Consider the following 21,935-nt stretch of genomic DNA (forward strand, 5'->3'; position numbering starts at 1 on the left):
ACCGAATGGGAAAATTTCAAATTCATTTCCTGAATTGACAGAATGGAAACCTGAATTGACCCCAACCCTGCTGTAAAAACTTAGTGCCCTCAAATGTCTCAAAGATGCCCAACTCTGAATGGTGACTCATCAACTCCTATATATACACATGGCGTATGTACAGATAGAGACAGCCAGGCAGAGACAGCCAGCCAGGCTATCAAAGGCTGCGTGTGTGTGTGTGTGTGTGTGTGTGTGTGTGTGTGTGTGTGTGTGTGTGTGTGTGTGTGTGTGTGTGTGTGTGTGTGTGTGTGTGTGTGTGTGTGTGTGTGTGTGTGTGTGTGTGTGTGTGTGTGTGTGTGTGTGTGTGAACGTGTCTGTCTGTGGGTGTTCATGTGTGTGTGCATCTATCAAACACAATATATTGCAACAGTTATAAAGGGAGACAAATGAACCTAGCTAACACAAGCCTCCTCGTTTGTCCAATGGCACATGGCGAACACCAATTATGCCAGCGAAATTACAAACCCAGCTCGTTTCAGACACGCTAATTTAGTATTCATCTGTTTCACTTCCTGTATCGCAGCTAACCCCACATCTCAACTGGCCCCTCCGTAAATGTCACCCGATGAAGGAATATGGCGTTGTCGTGTATTCTCTCCTGCCAGCACACATCAATTATCAGTCTCTGACTGCTGACTGTTTTCTCCCCTCAACGAACGTGCCCGTTCGTCAGCTCATAAACCATCCTATCAAATAAGCGGCGTCGAAATGCATGTCATATCCTGAGTGATGGGCTTTGGCCCACCACCCTCCAAGACAGTACATGGGATTTAGTTTGGGCAAATTCAATTACAGCGGGTGAGACCGAGAGCTGATGGATGCCGTGCAGATGGCGGCTCTAATTCAATACTTAAGACTCAATCATCCCTCTATGTTTAAAAGACGTTGTATGGGAAAATGTGGAAATATCGATTTCTATGTAATTGCTAAGTATTTACTAAAGTAATTTGTAACAACAATTTTGTAACTGTAGTAATAACAGTGTTACTACACTGGTAAAAGAGCAACTTAATATAAAGTGTTACACTTATTCTCTCGTGAGAAGTGAAGAATTTACTGTAAACAACAACCTAATGGTAGGGTAAATGTAAGCACGCTAGCTTAGCGAGTATGAAGTTATTTTGAAACTTTGTGTCCCTGGTCAGGAAGACAGGAATACAATACAGATTACCCTGAAAGTAATTAATGTAACAGGTTTTATTAGCAATGATTATGTTATGTGCTTGACTTTGTTGACACACTTATTGTAAGTTGCTCGGGATAAGAGCGTCTGCTAAACAACTAATGTGTGTTACGGCACTCGTCGGATAAAGAAGGAGACCAAGGTGCAGCGTGGTAGGCGTTCATGATTTTTCAATAAACTGAACACCGCAACAAAATAACAAAGTAGAAAAAACGAAAGCGCACAGTTCTGGCAGGCAACAAAAACAGCTAAACAGAAAATAACTCCCCACAAAACCCATACGGAAAATGACAACCTATATATGATAGACAGCTGCCTCTGATTGGGAACCATACTCAGCCAAAAACACAAAGAAATAGAAAACATAGATTTTCCCACCCGAGTCACACCGTGACCCAACCAAACATAGAGAATAAATAAGGATCTCTAAGGTCAGGGCGTGACAATGTGTTAATGTAACCTCATTCCCATCACGGAAACAAAGCCCTGTTCAGAAAGGTAACAGGGGAAGTTCATATTAAATGAAATTTTTGACGATGTCTCGGTCTACTTGACTTACATACAATCTCTCCCTTTATAGGAAATGAATATAGACATGACCAATTGAATAGTCTATCTCCCAAATTAATTTTACAAGAGATCTAACAGAATAACAAAATAGAGCTGTTTGTCAGGGCACTGTTCACTTTTATGCAGGGCAGAACAACAGCTAGACCATTTGCAAAGTTTTGAGATAACTTAGTAATGAGCATTGGAAAGCTGGGAAGCAATTGTTGGATTTTGGTCTATGCATCTGAAAAGGGCTGCTGTCTACCAGTCGGAAGGTTTGCCTTCTTATTGGCAGTATTAGCATACTCTGTCATTCATGAATGATTCTTATGGATATGAGCCTGAAGACAAGAGGCTTGGTCCAAAAACAGTCCCTTCCCCTCGGAGGCACTTTGTGTAGATCTGAAAAAATTTGATAGGCATAAGCAATATGGTAGTAGCTCCATCTTTCCCTTTAATGAGCTAGGTGGAATTTTCACTGTATTACTTATAGCTATCTAGTTCTTTCAGATGTACACATGTTCCTTTGAGTTCATGGGTTGTTTTGTATGTACAGTCAATAAAACAATAGAAAATACAAAGAAATTCCAATAATAGAGTTGATGTCGAAAGTTTACATACACCTTAGCCAAATTCATTTAAACTCCGTTTTTCACAATTCCTGACATTTAATCCAAGTAACAATTCCCTGTCTTAGGTCAGTTAGGATCACCATTTTATTTTAAGAATTTGAAATGTCAGAATATTAGTAGCGAGAATGATTTATTTCAGCTTTAATTTCTTTCATCACCTTCCCAGTGGGTCAGACGTTTACATACACTCAATTTAGTATTTGGTAGCATTACCTTTAAATTGTTTAAGTCATGTTTAAGTCATGATTCCAACTATTTTGTGAAGTGCACCAGTCCATCCTGCAGCAAAGCACCCCCACAACATGATACTGTCACCCCTGTGCTTCACGGTTGGGATGGTGTTCTTCGGCTTGCAAGCCTCCCTATTTTCCCTCCAAACATAACAATGGTCATTATGGCCAAACAGTTATATTTTTGTTTCATCAGACCAGAGGACAATTCTCCCAAAAGTATGACCTTTGTCCCCATTTGCAGTTGCAAACCGTAGTCTGGATTTTTTATGGTGGTTTTGGAGCAGTGGCTTCTTCCTTGCTGAGCGGCCTTTCAGGTTATGTCAATATAGGACTCGTTTTACTGTGGATATAGATACTTTTGTACCTGTTTCCTCCAGCATCTTCACAAGGTCCTTTGCTGTTGTTCTGGGATTGATTTGCACTTTTTGCACCAAAGTACGTTCATCTTTAGGAGACAGAAGGCGTCTCCTTCCTGAGCAGTATGACGGCTGCGTGGTCCCATGGTGTTTATATAGATGAACGTGATACCTTCAGGCGTTTGCTCCCAAGGATGAACCAGACTTGTGGAGTTCTACAATTGTTTTTGAGGTCTTGGCTGATTTCTTTCGATTTTCCCATGATGTCAAGCAAAGAGGCACTGAGTTTGAAGGTAAGCCTTGAAAGACATCCACAGGTACACCACCAATTGACTCAAACAATGTCACTTAGCCTATCAGAAGCTTCTAGAGCCATGACATACTTTTCTGGAATTTTCCAAGCCATTTAAAGGCACAGTCAACGTAGTGTGTGTAAACTTATCACCCACTGGAATTGTGATACAGTGAATTATACGTGAAATAATCTGTCTGTAAACAATTGTTGGAAAAATGACTTGTGTCATGCACAAAGTAGATGTCCTAACCGACTTGCCAAAACTATAGTTTGTTAACAAGACAGTTGTGGAAGGGTTGAAGAACGAGTTTTAATGACAACCTAAGTGTATGTAAACTTCAGACTTCAACTGTATTTCATTGCAGAGTATACTGTATGCTTTCCATCAGCACTGGCATGTATTCAAACACAGATCCTGATTCTATTTATTTGACGCATCTGTGTATACCACAAGCATCCGAATCCTTTGTGCCTTAGAAATACCCTAGAATATAACGTCTCAGTTTAATGTGTTGTGGAGGAGAGGGACAGAGAGAGAAAACAAGAGTGAGAAAGCAACCCCGAGATTCAGACAGAGAGAGAAAGGCCCAGAGAAGAAGAGAGACGGCGAGAAGAAAGAATGCTTCATATTTCAGGGCCTCCTGTCATCGTCTCACTTTGGCTCCCGCTGCCTCCCTCTGCTCTGAGCTCAGGTGGAGGAGAAGCACCTCCACATTTCATCATTTATTTTTCTGTCTGGTGGAGAGCCTCTCATCCCTAAAAAGACGTGACAGAATGCCTATGGTATTTAAGAATTCCAATATTTGAAAGATCCAATACAATTACCCCAACTCACCACCAGGTTCTTAGCTGACCTGTGTTCAAATACGATTTAAACAATTTCAAATTAAGCTGGGCTTGATTGAGCTTGCCTGATGCAATGGAACTAATAGATTATTCGCAAAACTGCAAACCCTGCCAAATTAGCACCCCAGGCAGGCTAAAGCAACCATTCAAAATATTTGATTGATTTCAAATAGTATTTGAACCTTGGTCTTGTTTTAGAGGGTCAGAAAGGAATTTGATAACTTTGGATTGACTCTTGTATGTTTCCAGTCTCATTGCCAGAAACTCCTTTCCCCTTTTAAGTTACATTTTGGGGGGGGGTGAATGAATGAACGCATCAAGAGTGCTAGCTATATAAATGCAAATTGTATTGTATTACTTTGTGGTACTGCTCCATTCAAATGAAATCGAGAGCTTTTTACTTTTATCATCTTCATTAGAATCAGAGATGTCTGCTCATATCGTTTTCAGCACATAAAGAGCTCTGCTGGCTTGAATGAAAAGAGATGTTCATGCCACAGCCACCAGCCCATCTACCTAATTATATGAAAGGCAGACTATTCATTTTCTCCATAATTAGTGTGTGTGTGTCTCTCTGTGTGTGTGTGGTGTCTCGGTGAGAATAGCTGTTGTGGTGTCGCTTGAAGGCGTGCCAGGAGAAAGCACTGGTGATTGCCAAACTGATGACTTTCACCTCCTGCTCTGATAAATGGACATTGCGGAGCAGCCCAGAGACAGGGAGATACAGATTCATGGAATTGCATTTCATTAACGAACACATTCAAAATCACACCAAAGAGAATGTACTTCACCTTGGGAGGTGAAGTGCATGTCAGGTTTTTTGGGGGCTGCGTGGTAAACAGGAAATGGTAATAGACTGCAGCAGTGGCCCAGTAGATTCCCAGACGCTCCTGGCGAACGTTCTCCTCCTTGCCTGCAAAGGATCTCCTCCAATTAAACCTGGACTCAAAGGGCTTCTCCTCAGGAGAAACCCGGCAAACAAGGGAAGGATAGGGGAAAATGTGAACGGCTCAGGCCAGGATGCTCTGGGTCGCTCCATACTGTGCTAAAGAAATCGTAATAGTGTTAACGGGGAATCGTGTGGAATTCCGCAATATTTTTGATCAGGCCTGTTGCACTGGAGGCAGTGGACTTAAAGTATCAGTAAATGCTGTGACTATATGAACATCAACACTTCAAATACGCAAGATTGACTTGGTGTTTGAGATCGAACGCCACTTTAAAAGTGACGTTAGGTTGGCTTTACGGTCCCAAGGAGAAATACCCTTATAGGCCCAGTGCACCAATTAACTGCTACGGACCCTGGCGCCACGCTACCATGCTATTTCACACTGAACAAGCCAGAGCACTTGTTAGCTGTTTCAAGCAGAAATTTGCTTCCTGCAACACAAACTCCAAAAAGTTCTGGGACACTGTAAAGTCCATGGAGAATAAGAACAACACCTCCCAGCTTCCAACTGCACTGAAGATAGGAAACACTGTCACCACCGACAAATCCACTATAATTGAGAATTTCAATAAGCACTTTTCTACGGCTGGCCATGCTTTCCACCTGGCTACCCCTACCCCGGTCAACAGCACTGCCCTCCCCTCTGCTACTCGCCCATGCCTTCCCCATTTCTCTTTCTCCCAAATACAGTCAGCTGATGTTCTGAAAGAGCTGCAAAATCTGGACCCTTACAAATCAACCGGGCTAGATAATCTGGACCCTTTCTTTCTAAAACTATCTGCTGAAATTGTTGCCACCCCTATTACTAGCCTTTTCAACCTCTCTTTCGTGTCGTCTGAGATTCCCAAAGATTGGAAAGCAGCTGCGGTAATCCCCCTCTTCAAAGGGGGGGACACTCTTGACCCAAACAGCTACAGACCTATATCTATCCTACCCTGCCTTTCTAAGGTCTTCGAAAGCCAAGTCAACAAACAGATTACCGACCATTTCGAATCCCACCATACCTTCTCCGCTATGCAATCTGGTTTCAGAGCTGGTCATGGGTGCACCTCAGCCACGCTCAAGGTCATAAACGATATCTTAACCGCCATCGACAGGAAACAATACTGTGCAGCCGTATTCATTGACCTGGCCAAGGCTTTTGACTCTGTCAATCACCACATCCTCATCGGCAGACTCGACAGCCTTGGTTTCTCTAATGATTGCCTCGCCTGGTTCACCAACTACTTCTCTGATAGAGTTCAGTGTGTCAAATCGGAGGGTCTGTTGTCCGGACCTCTGGCAGTCTCTATGGGGGTGCCACAGGGTTCAATTCTTGGACTGACTCTCTTCTCTGTATACATCAATGATGTTGCTCTTGCTGCTGGTGAGTCTCTGATCCACCTCTACGCAGACGACACTATTCTGTATACTTCTGGGCCTTCTTTTGACACTGTGTTAACAACCCTCCAGGCGAGCTTCAATGCCATACAACTCTCCTTCCGTGGCCTCCAATTGCTCTTAAATATAAGTAAAACTAAATGCATGCTCTTCAACCGATCGCTGCCTGCTCCTGCCCGCCTGTCCAACATCACTACTCTGGACGGCTCTGACTTAGAATATGTGGACAACTACAAATACCTAGGTGTCTGGTTAGACTGTAAACTCTCCTTCCAGACTCACATCAAACATCTCCAATCCAAAGTTAAATCTAGAATTTTCTTCCTATTCCGCAACAAAGCATCCTTCACTCATGCTGCCAAACATACCCTTGTAAAACTGACCATCCTACCAATCCTCGACTTCGGTGATGTCATTTACAAAATAGCTTCCAAAACCCTACTCAATAAATTGGATGCAGTCTATCACAGTGCCATCCGTTTTGTCACAAAAGCCCCATCTACTACCCACCACTGCGACCTGTACACTCTCGTTGGCTGGCCCTCGCTTCATACTCGTCGCCAAACCCACTGGCTCCAGGTCATCTACAAAACCCTGCTAGGTAAAGTCCCCCCTTATCTCAGCTCGCTGGTCACCATAGCTCACTCACTTATACATATGAGTATGTATACATACATTAATATACTAAGCACTGTTAACGTGCCACCTCTTATTCTACTCGCTCAGCATTTATATTAAATGATCTCTACTTAGAATCAGCTAAATGTTTTACCTGTAGCACGCGCTCCAGCAGGTATATCTCTCTGGTCACCCCCAAAACCAATTCTTCCTTTGGCCGCCTCTCCTTCCAGTTCTCTGCTCCCAATGACTGGAACGAACTACAAAAATCTCTGAAACTGGAAACACTTATCTGCCTCACTAGCTTTAAGCACCAGCTGTCAGAGCAGCTCATAGATTACTGCTCCTGTACATAGCCCATCTATAATTTAGCCCAAACAACTACCTCTTTACCTACTGTACTTATTTATTTTGCTCCTTTGCACCCCATTATTTCTATCTCTACTTTGCACTTTCTTCCACTGCAAACCAACCATTCCAGTGTTTTTTTTTACTTGCTATATTGTATTTACTTCGCCACCATGGCCTTTTTTATATTTTTATTTATATATATATATTTTGTTTGCCTTCACCTGCCTTATCTCACCTCACTTGCTCACATTGTATATAGACTTATTTTTCACTGTATTATTGACTGTATGTTTGTTTTACTCCATGTGTAACTATGTGTTGTTGTATGTGTCGAACTGCTTTGCTTTATCTTGGCCAGGTCACAATTGTAAATGAGAACGTGTTCTCAATTTGCCTACCTGGTTAAATAAAGGTTAAATAAATAATAAATAAATAAATAATAAATAAATAAATAGCAAGGCCCTTTAATAACTACAACCCCCTCAGCGATTTGAATATTCTCTTGCCATGCTCATACATATCAAACCCTGCTTCGTCTGTCTTATTAAGGCTGCAGCCAGGGTTGGGTAGGTTACTTTCTAAACGTAATCCGTTAGTTACTAGTTACCTGTACAAAATTGTAATCAGTAACGTAACTTTTGAATTACCCAAACTCAGTAACGTAATCTGATTAGATTCAGTTACCTTCCCCTTAAGAGGCATTAGAAGACAAAAATGTGTGTTACCAATTGAACAACATCTATTGCAAGATAACTCAATGTTAAAGTTTACATAGCTGGCCTTATATGGATGTTACATTTTACTTTATGGGTTGGTTATGTAGGCTTCTTTTAACCCATTGCTTTCTACTACATAAAATAATACGATTAAATTATATCTTTACATTAAAATCGAAAGTCGATCAGAATTCCAGTCATTCCATTAAATGTTATACCCCTTGATCTTCAAGAATAGGTGTTACGTCCGTTACGTCCATCGTCGGAATGAGACCAAGGCGCAACGTGCTAAGCGTACATCTTTAATTATTTTGATAAACACAAAAAAATAAGAAAAAAGATAAACGAACAAACGTAACGTTCTACAGGCTACACAGTAACAGTACAAAAACAAGATCCCACAAACTCTGGTGGAAAACAGGGTGCCTAAGTATGATCCCCAATCAAAGACAACAATAGACAGCTGCCTCTGATTGGGAACCATTCCCGGCCAACAAAGAAATAGAACACATAGATTTGCCCACCCAAGTCACACCCTGACCTAACCAAATAGAGAATAAAAAAGGTTATGTAAGGTAAGGGCGTGACAATATGATTTGGAAATATGGAAGTATAAATACCTGAGCATAACCCCAAAACTAAAGACTATTAGCCAGCCCTATTCATTTGTTTAAGATTTTGTTAACATGGAGGACTGATTGGGCTCATTGATTCGAGTTGAAAAATAAATGCTGCTCTCATGGAATGGCCTGCTTTGAGCAATACCGAAAAGTGCTATTTACATGTGAAAAATGAATGTCATTTTCTGCATTTGCTGTAGGCCTACTGTTTTGTTGATGACACTTTGATATTTTGATAATATGCAGCTGTTTAAATCCATAGTTGAAACAATAACAAAACGGTGGCCCCACCTCTGTTTTGGTAAAAAGCTGAGGCATGGTCCTGGTGAAATGTAACCACTCTCAGACTAATAGCCAGAGCTATGGATGCATTGTTATAACCATGTTAAGAAGTGTTTGTTTACATTTACAATGTTTACAAATTTTGGAGAAAAACAAGTTTGAGGCATCTATAAGTAATATTCGTCAAGAATCAATGGATATATAAATATATATACTACCGTTCAAAAGTTTGGGGATGGGCAAAAGAACACAGACACTGGACAGAGGAACTCTGCCTAGAAGGCCAGCATCCCGGAGTTACCTCTTCACTGTTGACGTTGAGACTGGTGTTTTGTGGTTACTATGTAATGAAGCTGCCAGTTGAGGACTTGCAAGGCGTCTGTTTCTCAAACTAGACACTCTAATGTACTTGTCCTATTGCTCAGTTGTGCACCGGGGTCTCCCACTCCTTTTTCTATTCTGGTTTGAGCCAATTTGCGCGGTTCTGTGAAGAGAGTAGTACACAACATTGTACGAGATCTTCAGTTTCTTGGCAATTTCTCGCATGGAATAGCCTTCATTTATCAGAACAAAAATAGACTGACGAGTTTAGAAAGAAATTGTATCTGTCCATTTTGAGCCTGTAATCAAACTCACAAATGCTGATGCTCCAGATACTCAACTAGTCTAAAGAAGGCCCGTTTTATTGCTTCTTTAATCAATATGACAGTTTTCAGCTGTGCTAACATAATTGCAAAAGGGTTTTCTAATTATCAATTAGACTTTTAAAAAGATAAACTTGGATTAGCTAACACAACATGCAAAGGCGGAGGTGTTGCTAACATTTACGATAGCAAATTTCAATGTACAAAAAAACCCAATGTTTTCGTCTTTTGAGCTTCTAGTCATGAAATCTATGGAGCCTACTCAATCACTTTTTATAACTACTGTTTACAGGCCTCCTGGGCCATATACAGCATTCCTCACTGAGTACCCTGAATTCCTATCAGACCTTGTAGTCATAGCAGATAATATTCACATTTTTGGTGACTTTAACCACCTAACTGAGGAACTCAATTTAAATCTTGCGCAATCCCCTAGAATCAGTTGCACCCCTAAAAACTAAAAATATTTGTCATAAGAAACTAGCTCCCTGGTATACAGAAAATACCCGAGCTCTGAAGCAAGCTTCCAGAAAACTGGAACGGAAATGGCCCTACACCAAACTGGAAGTCTTCCGACTAGCTTGGAAAGACAGTACAGTGCAGTATCGAAGAGCCCTCACTGCTGCTTGATCATCCTATTTTTTCCAACTTAATTGAGGAAAATAAGAACAATCCGAAATGTCTTTTTAATACTGTCGCAAAGCTAACCAAAAAGCAGCATTCCCCAAGAGAGGATGGTTTTCACTTCAGCAGTAATAAATTCATGAACTTTTTTGAGGAAAAGATCATGATCATTAGAAAGCAAATTACGGACTCCTCTTTAAATCTGCGTATTCCTCCAAAGCTCAGTTGTCCTGAGTCTGCACAACTCTGCCAGGACCTAGGATCAAGGCAGACACTCAAATGTTTTAGTACTATATCTCTTGACACAATGGTGAAAATAATCATGGCCTCTAAACCTTCAAGCTGCATACTGGACCCTATTCCAACTAAACTACTGTTTATTATTATATGTCCTCGTGCTCCTAGACCTTAGTTCTGCTTTTGATACCATCGATCACCACATTCTTTTGGAGAGATTGGAAACACAAATTGGTCTACACGGACAGAGCTACTTCCTGTACTTGGCCCTCCTATGTTGAACATAATAAATGGCTCTCTATCCACTGGATGTGTACCAAACTCACTAAAAGTGGCAGTAATAAAGCCTCTCTTGAAAAAAGCCAAACCTTGACCTAGAAAATATAAAAAACTATCGGCCTATATCGAATCTCACATTCCTCTCAAAAGTTTTTAGAAAAAGCTGTTGCACAGCAACTCATTGCCTTGCTACAAACAATGTATACGAAATGCTTCAGTCTGGTTTTAGACCCCATCATAGCACTGAGACTGCACTTGTGAAGGTGGTAAATACCTTTTAATGGCGTCAGACCGAGGCTCTGCATCTGTCCTCGCGCTCCTAGACCTTATTGCTGCTTTTGATACCATCGATCACTACATTCTTTTGGAGAGATTGGAAACCCAAATTGGTCTACACAGACAAGTTCTGGCCTGGTTTAGATCTTATCTGTTGGAAAGATATCAGTTTGTCTCTGTGAATGGTTTGTCCTCTGACAAATCAACTGTAAATATCGGTGTTCCTTAAGATTTCGTTTTAGGACCACTATTGTTTTCACTTTATATTTGACCTCTTGGGGATGTCATTCGAAAACATAATGTTTCACTGCTATGCGGATGACACACAGCTGTACATTTCAATGAAACATGGTAAAGCCCCAAAATTGCCCTCGCTGGAAGCCTGTGTTTCAGACATAATGAAGTGGATGGCTGCAAACGTTCTACTTTTAATCTCGGACAAAATAGAGATGCTTGTTCTAGGTCCCAAGAAACAAAAGAGATCTTCTGTTAAATCTGACAATTAATCTTGATGGTTGTCAAGTCGTCTCAAATAAAACTGTGAAGGACCTCTGCGTTACTCTGGACCCTGATCTCTCTTTTGACGAACATATCAATATTGTTTCAAGGACAGATTTTTTCCATCTACGTAACATTGCAAAAAATCAGAAACTTTCTGTCCAAAAATGATGCAGAAAAATTAATCCATGCCTTTGTCACTTCTAGGTTAGACTACTGCAATGATCCGCTTTCCGGCTACCCAGATAAAGCAATAAATAAACTTCAGTTAGTGCTAAATACAGCTGCTAGAATCCTGACTAGAACCAAATTTGGCTTCCTATTAAGGCTAGGGCTGATTTCAAGGTTTTACTGCAAACCTACAAAGTATTTCATGGGCTTGCTCCTACCTATCTTTCCGATTTGGTCCTGCCGTACATACCTACACGTACACTATGGTCACAAGACGCAGGCCTCCTAATTGTCCCTAGAATTTCTAAGCAAACAGCTGGAGGCAGGGCTTTCTCCTATAGAGCTCAATTTTTATGGAATGGTCTGCCTACCAATGTGAGAGACGCAGACTCAGTCTCAACCTTTAAGTCTTTATTGAAGACTCGTCTTCACTAATATACTCAATATGATTGAGTATAGTCTGGCCCAGGAGTGTGAAGGTGAACGGAAAGGCACTGGAGCAACGAACAGCCCTTGCTGTCTCTGCCTGGCCGGTTCCCCTCTCTCCACTGGGATTCTCTGCCTCTAACCCTATTACAGGGGCTGAGTCACTGGCCTACTGGTGCTCTTCCATGCCGTCCCTAGGAGGGGTGCGTCACTTGAGTGTGTTGTCACTGACTTGGTCATCCTGTCTGGGTTGGCGCCCCCCTTGGGCTGTGCCGTGGCGGAGATCTTTGTTGGCTATACTCGGCCTTGTCTCAGGATGGTACGTTGGTGGTTGAAGATAACCCTCTGGTTCCTCTCTAGGTTTCTTCCTAGGTTTTGGGCTTTCTAGGGAGTTTTTTCCTAGCCACCGTGCTTCTACACCTGTTGCTTGCTGTTTCGGGTTTTAGGCTGGGTTTCTGTACAGCACTTTGATATATCAGCTGATGTAAGAAGGGCTATATAAATACATTTGATTTGATTTGAACACAGGAGTGATGGTTGCTTATAATGGGCCTCTGTACGCCTATGTAGATATTCCATAACAAATCTGCCGTTTCCAGCTACAATAGTCATTTACAATATTAACTTCTTGTGAGCAGGGGGCAGCATTTTCACTTTCGGATAAATAGCATGCCAAAATTCAACTGCCTGCTACTCATCCCCAGAATATAAGATATGCATATTATTAGTAGATTTGGATAGAAAACACTCTGAAGTTTCTAAAACTGTTTGAATCATGTCTGTGAGAATAACAGAACCTATGTAGCTGGCAAAACCCTGAGGACAAACCATTCAGAATTTTTATTTTTTTGATGTCACTGTCTTTTCAATGAGTTTTCATAGAGACACCAGATTTCTAATGGACTTGCTTGCAGTTCCTACCGCTTCCACTGGATGTCACCAGTCCTTGGAAATCGGTTGAGGTTATTCCTTTGTGTAATGAAGAAGTAGGGCTATCGTAAATGAGGGTCATATGAAGTAATTTTTTTGATAGAGGCACGTTACGAAAAAAGTTGCGTCAGTTTGTTTTCTTTTTGTATTGAACACAGATCATCCCGTCTTCAAATTGATCAATTATTAACGTTTAAAAATACCTAACGTTGATTACAAAAGTAGTTTGAAATGTTTTGGTAAAGTTTACATGTAAATTTTGATACATTTTGTAGTGACGTTGCGCAAATTGCAAGCTGACGATTGCGTCCCACCTGCCCCAGAGAGGTTTAACAATGTCTACACTATTTCTGACAAATTTTATGTTATTTTAATTGACAAAACATTTCTAAGTGACTCCAAACTTTGAACGGAGTATAGGTTGTGATATTGCAGCTATCAACAGAACTTAAAAAAATAAATGGATGTAGCAACTACAGATTGCCCCTTCAAGTCTATCAAAAGTGTGCGAGTTTGAGCATGTGTCCATTAGGCCTCTAGATAAAAAATGTTATCAGCATGAATTAGATTCAGCAATAAAAGCCTCACTTTTATTCAAAAGGCTGGGATCCACACTATGCAGCTGTTGCAAGAGGACATTTTTCACTGGCTGTCCACTGGTTTCAAAAACACTGCTTGATAGGAGTCACTACGGACACTGATTCCAGTCAACTTGCAATTGGGTAATCAGATCGGTATGGAGATGTGGAAAGGTTCAGGGTCCCTCTTGGTCTTGGTGGCTGGTTTTATGAAGTGGGGTACCAACATTGGGAATGACTAATATGATTAATTGAGGCATATACGACCAATAAGATAAATTACCTTACAAGCGTGGAAGGCTGTCAGAGTCTTGAAAATAGTAGTAGTGATAATTCAAGTTAAGCAAAAAGAACATTGTACTGTAAAGCAGGTATATCAAATAGCTGTCCTAGCAGGACAACAATATATTGCTGTAGTGCAAAAAATAGATGAATTAGAAACCAAAAAAATAAGCTTGAAATCCGAATGAAAAATGCTCAAGGTGATTAAAAACAACAGTTTACTGAAACTGCATTACACTCCTTCTCTAGTTATGCTTTTGAACATTCATAACAATTTATGTAGATTGGAGAAATGGCTTAAGAATGTTGTCATACAATGGTGTACTAGAGGGACATATGCATTTTTCCCTCAAGTACCCAATAAATAAAAGAGCCTGAAACAAAATGGTTCCCCAAAAAGAATGTGACATGACATTGAAAATCACAGATCCATTTTGTAAATATACAGTGGCTTGTTAAAGTATTCAACCCACTTGGAATTTTTCCTATTTTGTTGCCTTACAACCTGGAATGAAAATGTTTTTTTGTTGGGGGGTTGTATAATTTGACTTACACAACATGCCTACCATAGCTCTAGGAAGAGTCTTGGTTCTCCATTAAAGAAAGATGGAGGCCAGTGTCTTCTTGGGGGCCTTCAATGCTGCAGACATTTTTTGGTACCCTTCCCCAGATCTGTGCCTCAACACAATCCTATCTCGGAGCCCTATGGACATTTCCTTCGACCTCATGGCTTAGTTTTTGCTCTGCCATGCACTGTCAACTGTGGGACCTTATATAGACAGATGTGTGCCTTCATTTTCTAAGAAAGTATCTTTACTTTTACTTAAGTATGACAATTGAGTACTTTTTCCTTCACTGCTAATATGTGCCGAAAAGACTAAGGACTCACAAATGGTTACGTTCATGGTTTGTGGTGGTGTCCTCCCACTTGTCCGCATGCTAAAGATTAATTTACGTGTAAGGCAACACTCGATAGATTCACCCCCCATGAGAGACACGCGTTCCAACAACCTCTCGGATTCCCAAGCGAAAGAGACGTGTTCATCGCTGTATGCCCCTGCCATCTACATACAAGATCTGTTTCAATACTGAAAGCATTTGAAAGATAAAGGAATCCTTTGATCGCAGTGAACTCGTCAGCGATTATTTGACTGGGTCGAGTATCAAATGAGAGGATGTACACGCTCGTGTTCGAGAGGCCTCTTTGATGCAATTGCTATTCGGCTTTTCTTTCAGATCGTGAACAAGAGACATTTTGAGTCTTAAGAAAATGTCACTGCTTAAGTAGCTTTGCTATGTCTTAATTTACTGTAGACTATGGTAGGGTTGATTGAGGGATTAGAATAATATTATAATGCCTGTGTCTTCCAGACCTCCCTGTTGCTGTACAGTATGTAGCTTTCCAAATGCCTCTGTTTTGCCAACTAGTGCCATTCAACAATAGTAATTGAAAATAGTATCTCTGTAGTATTTTAATGAACGGAGGCAGTAGCATGAGTTCCCTAGCAGCAACCCAAATCACCAGGCCCAAAGAAGAACGCCCTAACCACTATTTCCATTGTAAGAGATTGTAAGGTGCCTATCGACTAGGGTTGTTAGAGTATAATTTCAACATCATTTCCAAATAAAGTGTAGGTTGGGTGTTTGAATTACTTTCTTCCCCTTGTATTGCCCAACAATCTATCAGGAATCAAGGTAAGACCCAAGTTCAGACTGTGTAAAGTAACAATGTTTATTGTAACACCAGGGGCGGGCAAACGACAGGTCAAGGCAGGCAGGGGTCGATAATCCAGAGTAGAGGCCAAGTTACAGGACGACAGGCAAGCACAGGGTCAGGTCGGTAATCCAGAGGTGGAACAAAGGTACAGGATGGCAGGCCGGCTCAGGTCAGGGACAGGCAGAGTGATCAGACGGGCAGGTACCTGGTCAGAACAGGCAATGGTCAAAAAACAGGAGGACGAGACAAAGAGCGACTGGAGAAAAACAGGAGCTGAGACAAACCACTGGTAGGCTTAACTTCTCTAGGATAGGGGGCAGCATTTTCACTTTTGGATAAATAGCGTGCCCAATTTCAACTTCCTTCTACTCATCCCCAGAATATAAGATATGCATATTATTAGTAGATTTGGATAGAAAACACTCTGACGTTTCTAAAACTGTTTGAATCATGTCTGTGAGGATAACAAAACTTATGTAGCAGGCAAAACCCCGAGGACTAACAATTCAGATTTTTTTTTTTGAGGTCACTGTCTGTTCAATGGTTTTCTTAGAGACACCAGATTTCTAATGGACTTGTTTGCAGTTCCTACCGCTTCCACTAGATGTCACCAGTCTTTGGAAATTGGTTGAGGTTATTCCTTTGTGCAATGAAGAAGTACGGCCATCTTGAATCAGAGTAACGTTCTGTGTACTGTTTGAGAGTTGCGCAAGACTAGAAAAGTAGCGTTAGTTTGTTGTCCTCCTGTATTGAAAACAGATAGACCCGTCTTCAATTTGATCGATTATTAACGTTAAAAAATACCTAAAGTTGTATTACAAAAGTAGTTTGAAATGTTTTGGCAAAGTTTACCGTTAACTTTTGAGATATTTTGTAGTAATACAAATTGGAAGCTGTTTTTTTCTGGAACAAACGTGCCAAATAAATGGACATTTTGGATACATATGGATGGAATTAATTGAACAAAAGGACCATTTGTGATGTTTATGGGACATATTGGAGTGCCAACAAAAGAAGCTCGTCAAAGGTAAGGCATGATTTATATTTTATTTCTGCGTTTTGTGTTGCGCCTGCAGGGTTGAAATATGCTAAACTCACTTTGTTTACTGTTGTGCTATTACCAGATTATAGCATATTATGCTTTCGCCGAAAAGCCTTTTTTGAAATCTGACATGTTGGCTGGATTCACAATGAGTGTAGCTTTAATTTGGTATCTTAAATGTGTGATTTAATGAAAGTTTGATTTTTATATCATTTTTATTTTTTATTTGGCGCTCTGCAATTTCCCTGGCTTTCGGCCAAGTGGGACGCAAGCGTCCCCCCTATCCCCGAGAGGTTTAAGCAAACAAGACGAACTGGCACAGACAGAAAACACAGGTATAAATACCCAGAGGACAAGTGGGGAAGATGGGCGACACTTGGAGGCGGTGGAGACAAGCACAAGGACACGTGAAACAGATCAGGGCATGACACAATCAGAGCTTCCTTTTCCTTGTGGATATGTGTGCCCAAAACAGCCATTCGGTTGAGCTGCCACAATCACATACAGTGGCAAGAAAAATTATGTGAACCCTTTGGAATTACCTGGATTTCTGCATAATTTGGTGATGAAACTTGATCTGATCTTCATTTAAGTCACAACAATAGACAAACACAGTCTACTTAAACTAATAACACACAAACAATTATATGTTTTCGTGTCTTTATTGAACACACCATGTAAACATTCAGTGTAGGGTGGAAAAGTGAACCCTTGGATTTAATAACTGGTTGGCAGCAATAAACTCAACCAAATGTTTTCTGTAGTTGAGGATCAGACTTGCACAACGGTCAGGAGGAATTTTGGACCATTCATCTTTACAAAACTGTTTCAGTTCAGCAATATTCTTAGACCATCTGGTGTGAACCGCTCTTGAGGTCATGCCACAGGATTTTAAATCGAGTTGAGGTCAGGACTGATGTTGATTTACTCCTGTGTTTTGGGTCGTTGTCCTGTTGCAGCACCCAACTTCTGTTGAGCTTCAATTGGCGGACAGATAGCCTTATATTTTCTCTGCAAAACGTCTTGATAAACTTGGGAATACATTTTTCCGTCGATGATAGCAAGCTGTCCAGGCCCTTAGGCAGCAAAGCAGCCCCAAACCATGATGCTCCCTCCACCATACTTTATAGGTGGGATGAGGCTTTGATGTTGGTGTGCTGTGCCTTTTTTCTCTCCACACATAGTGTTGTTTGTTTCTTCCAAACAACTCAACTTTAGTTTTTATCTGTACACAGAATATTTGCCAGAAGCGCGGTGGAACATCCAGGTGCTCTTTTGCAAACTTCAGACGTGCAGCAATGTTTTTTGGGGACAGCATTCTTCCGTGGTTTCCTCCCATGAACACCATTCTTGTTTACTGTTTTACGTATCGTAGACTCGTCAACAGATGTTAGCATGTTCCAGACATTTCTGTAAGTCTTTAGCTGACACTCTAGGATTCTTCTTAACCTCATTGAGCATTCTGCGCTGTGCTCTTGCAGTCATCTTCGCAGGACGGCCACTCTTAGGGTGAAGCAACAGTGCTGAACTTTCTCCATTTATAGACAATTTGTCTTACCGTGGACTGATGAACATCAAGGCTTTTAGAGATAATTTTGTAACCCTTTCCAGCTTTATGCAAGTAAACACTTCTTAATATTAGGTCTTCTGAGCTCTCTTTTGTTCAAGGAATGGTTCACATCAGGCAATGCTTCTTGTGAATAGCAAACTCAAATTTTGTGAGTTTTTTATAGAGCAGCTCTAACCAACATCTCCAATCTCGTCTCATTGATTGGACTCCAGGTTAGCTGACGCCTGACTCCAATTAGCTTTTGGAAAAGTAATTAGCCTAGGGGTTCACATACTTTTTCCAACCTACACTGTGAATGTTTAAATGATGTGTTCAATATAGACAAGAAAAATACAATAATTTGTGTGTTATTAGTTTAAGCACACTGTGTTTGTCTATTGTTGTGACTAAGATAAAGATCAGATCAAACTGTATGACTAATTTATGCAGAATTCCAGGTAATTCCAAAGGGTTCGCATACTTTTTCTTGCCACTGTATCGCAATGTGATGAGATCCATTCACTACTCCATCTTGGAGGTGCCCTATCAAAACCTATAATTCTTGTCAGACCTTAAGCAGGAGGCATAAGTGGACACCACAGGCCTGTTCAGGAGGATGCAAAGTTACAGAATCTTCAGATAGAACAGGCATGATTGTCAAGTAGAATTAGGGAATCAAGTAAGCTCTATTTAGTTCTATCGGCAAACTTCTGAAGATTTCATCTCTCTAAATAAACCCCTGAAGTAAACATGCAATTGAAAACCCTTGCACTCTTCATGCACTCTTTATGAAAAGGTTTCTACACAAGAGCATCTAATGGTGATGGGAGAAGACCTGAGAACCCGAGACTCTCTGAAACACACAATGTTCTCTGTTACTCCTAAATCCTTCCTGTGAACTCACATCTCCAACAAATGCACAAACAGGTAAATAAGTATTGGATAACACAAGTAGCATTAACTCCAGTCATAGTTGGGTCAAGACTTTTTGATCATCTTGTACTCAGCATCTTTTCTCCCCTTCACCGAATCCACCTGTATGGTGTCCATATTAGGACAGTCACACATCCACCGGTTCCCTGTATAAATGCACAGCTGAGAGAGAATCCAGATGAGAGAGAAATTCTTACCTTGCCCACATAGAGTGGCTCATCCCCTGTGTACTCCTCCAGCACGAAGAACTGGTTCCACACCCAACTGCGCCTCTGCCTGTGGTGTGCCCCCCCTTCGCAGCTTCTTTGGTACGTCCCGACCGGCGGCAGGGGTATTGAGTTAAAGCTCAGGCCAGAGCAGCCCATCTCCCAAAGTGGCAATAGCAACAAAGTCAACAGGCTAACCACACTCCACAGTGTACTCAGTCTCATCATTGCGATACACATTTTTTGGGTGAAAATGAACTGCGAAAGACTCAAGAAGAAATGTTGTCAACCATCCACAGCAATTTTGGGGTTCAACAGAAGTGACACCCCAGTCCAGGTGTCATTTGTTTAACAAGCAAGTCTATCCTTCAGCAGACAGACGGAAGATAGGGATTGTTGGTTGTCAAGGAGTCAGAAAACGGCTACGGCAGCAGAATGGTCTTCTTTACACCTGAGCACAATGAATAATTGGAGCCTATCAGAAAGAAAGAGAGAGGGTGGGAGGGAGGGAGGGAAAGGAAGGAAGGAAGGAATAGAAGGAGAGGGGGGGAGGGGAGGGTGAGAGGGAAAAGAAGGTGAGGTGGGAGAGAGATTCAACGTTGGATAAATTCTCATGCCATGGCTTACATGTATGATAACAAGCAGTCAGGGATAACATGCATCCATGAATTTTTTTTCTCCAGAGAATTTAGCATTTGTCAATGTGGAATCATTTAGCTATTTCATGTAGAATTTTTCAGACCCCTTGAAGTATCCCCCCAAAATATAAAACATTTATTTGAATTAAAAAATATGTGGCCTTACTGCTATTAGCCCATATACAAATGCATTGAATAACATATGCACTACATGGAACAACAGATAGTGTCACGGCCATCGTAGGGAGGAGACCAAGGCGCAGCGTGGTAGGCGTACATTCTCTTTATTTTAATAATGAACACTTAACAAAACAACAAAACGAACCGTGAAGCTATACAAAGAGTGCTGAACTTTTTTGTTGTTGTATTTAATTCCTTATATTTGGCACTGAACAGTATTTCCATACATTTTTTCAGACGAGTCTTGTGAGGCCTGTTGGCGTGTACGTGTTTGTGAGAGTCTCACGTTTCCACAGAGGGGTCATATTAGTGTACAGCCCAAACTGTTTGGACGCTATAGACAGAAGTTGGCAGATCAGTTGTACTGAATTCAGACGAGTCCTAAGAAACTTGTGGGGGTCGTAGAGCAACACGGAGAGCACCTGTAAAGGCAGTCATTGTTGTTCTCCCCCTTAGACGAGGAGGAGCATGGATAGGACCAAGATGCGGATTGAGGGAAATAAGCCATCTTTTAATGGAAACAGCAAAACAATACACTACAAAACTACAAAACAACAAATGAGACTAACCTTCAACTGTCCTGTGAGGACACAGGAACAAACACCCACAAAACACCAGTGAAACCCTGGCTGCCTTTGTATGACTCTCAATTAGAGACAAACAATACACACCTGTCTCTAATTGAGAATCATACCAGGCCGAACACAAAACCCCACATAGAAATACAAACATAGACAAACCCACCCAACTCACGCCCTGACCAACTAAAATGAATACAAAACAAAGGAAAACAGGTCAGGAACGTGACAGAACCCCCCCCTTAAGGTGCGAACTCCGGGCGCACCAGCACAAAGTCTAGGGGAGGGTCTGGGTGGGCGTCTGTCCACGGTGGCGGCTCTGGCGGTGGACGAGGTCCCCACCCCACCATAATCAATCCCCGCTTCTTTATCCCCCTCCCAATGACCACCCTCCCACTAACCCCACCTAAATGAAGGGGCAGCACCGGGACAAGGGGCAGCACCGGGACAAGGGGCAGCACCGGGACAAGGGGCAGCACCGGGACAAGGGGCAGCACCGGGACAAGGGGCAGCACCGGGACAAGGGGCAGCACCGGGACAAGGGGCAGCACCGGGACAAGGGGCAGCACCGGGACAAGGGGCCGCACCGGGACAAGGGGCAGCACCGGGACAAGGGGCCGCACCGGGACAAGGGGCCGCACCGGGACAAGGGGCAGCACCGGGACAAGGGGCAGCACCGGGACAAGGGGCAGCACCGGGACAAGGGGCGGCAGGTCCTGGCTGAGGGACTCCGGCAGGTCCTGGCTGAGGGACTCCGGCAGGTCCGGGCTGAGTGGCAGCTCCGGACTGTAGGGCAGCTCCGGACTGTAGGGCAGCTCCGGACTGTAGGGCAGCTCCTGACTGGCGGGCAGCTCCTGACTGGCGGGCAGCTCCTGACTGGCGGGCGTCTCTGGCAGCTCCTGACTGGCGGGCGTCTCTGGCAGCTCCTGACTGGCGGGCGTCTCTGGCAGCTCCTGACTGGCGGGCGTCTCTGGCAGCTCCTGACTGGCGGGCGTCTCTGGCAGCTCCTGACTGGCGGGCGTCTCTGGCAGCTCCTGACTGGCGGGCGTCTCTGGCAGCTCCTGACTGGCGGGCGTCTCTGGCAGCTCCTGACTG

At 42.3% G+C, this 21,935-nt stretch overlaps 1 protein-coding gene across 3 annotated transcripts in view; it reads right to left on the bottom strand.

The window, feature by feature from the left end:
- LOC129814506 (cadherin-7-like) overlaps positions 1-21,935 on the bottom strand; it is a 175,450-nt gene that overhangs the window by 127,826 nt on the left and 25,689 nt on the right. For all 3 annotated transcript variants that reach the window (XM_055867669.1, XM_055867668.1, XM_055867670.1), the window contains exon 2: positions 19,436-19,919. In XM_055867669.1, the coding sequence (XP_055723644.1) occupies positions 19,436-19,684 (249 nt within the window). In that variant the 5' untranslated portion in view covers positions 19,685-19,919. The remainder of the gene's footprint in view (positions 1-19,435; positions 19,920-21,935) is intronic.

The sequence above is a fragment of the Salvelinus fontinalis genome, chromosome 17 (assembly GCF_029448725.1).
Source record: "Salvelinus fontinalis isolate EN_2023a chromosome 17, ASM2944872v1, whole genome shotgun sequence".
Classification (NCBI taxonomy): domain Eukaryota; kingdom Metazoa; phylum Chordata; class Actinopteri; order Salmoniformes; family Salmonidae; genus Salvelinus; species Salvelinus fontinalis.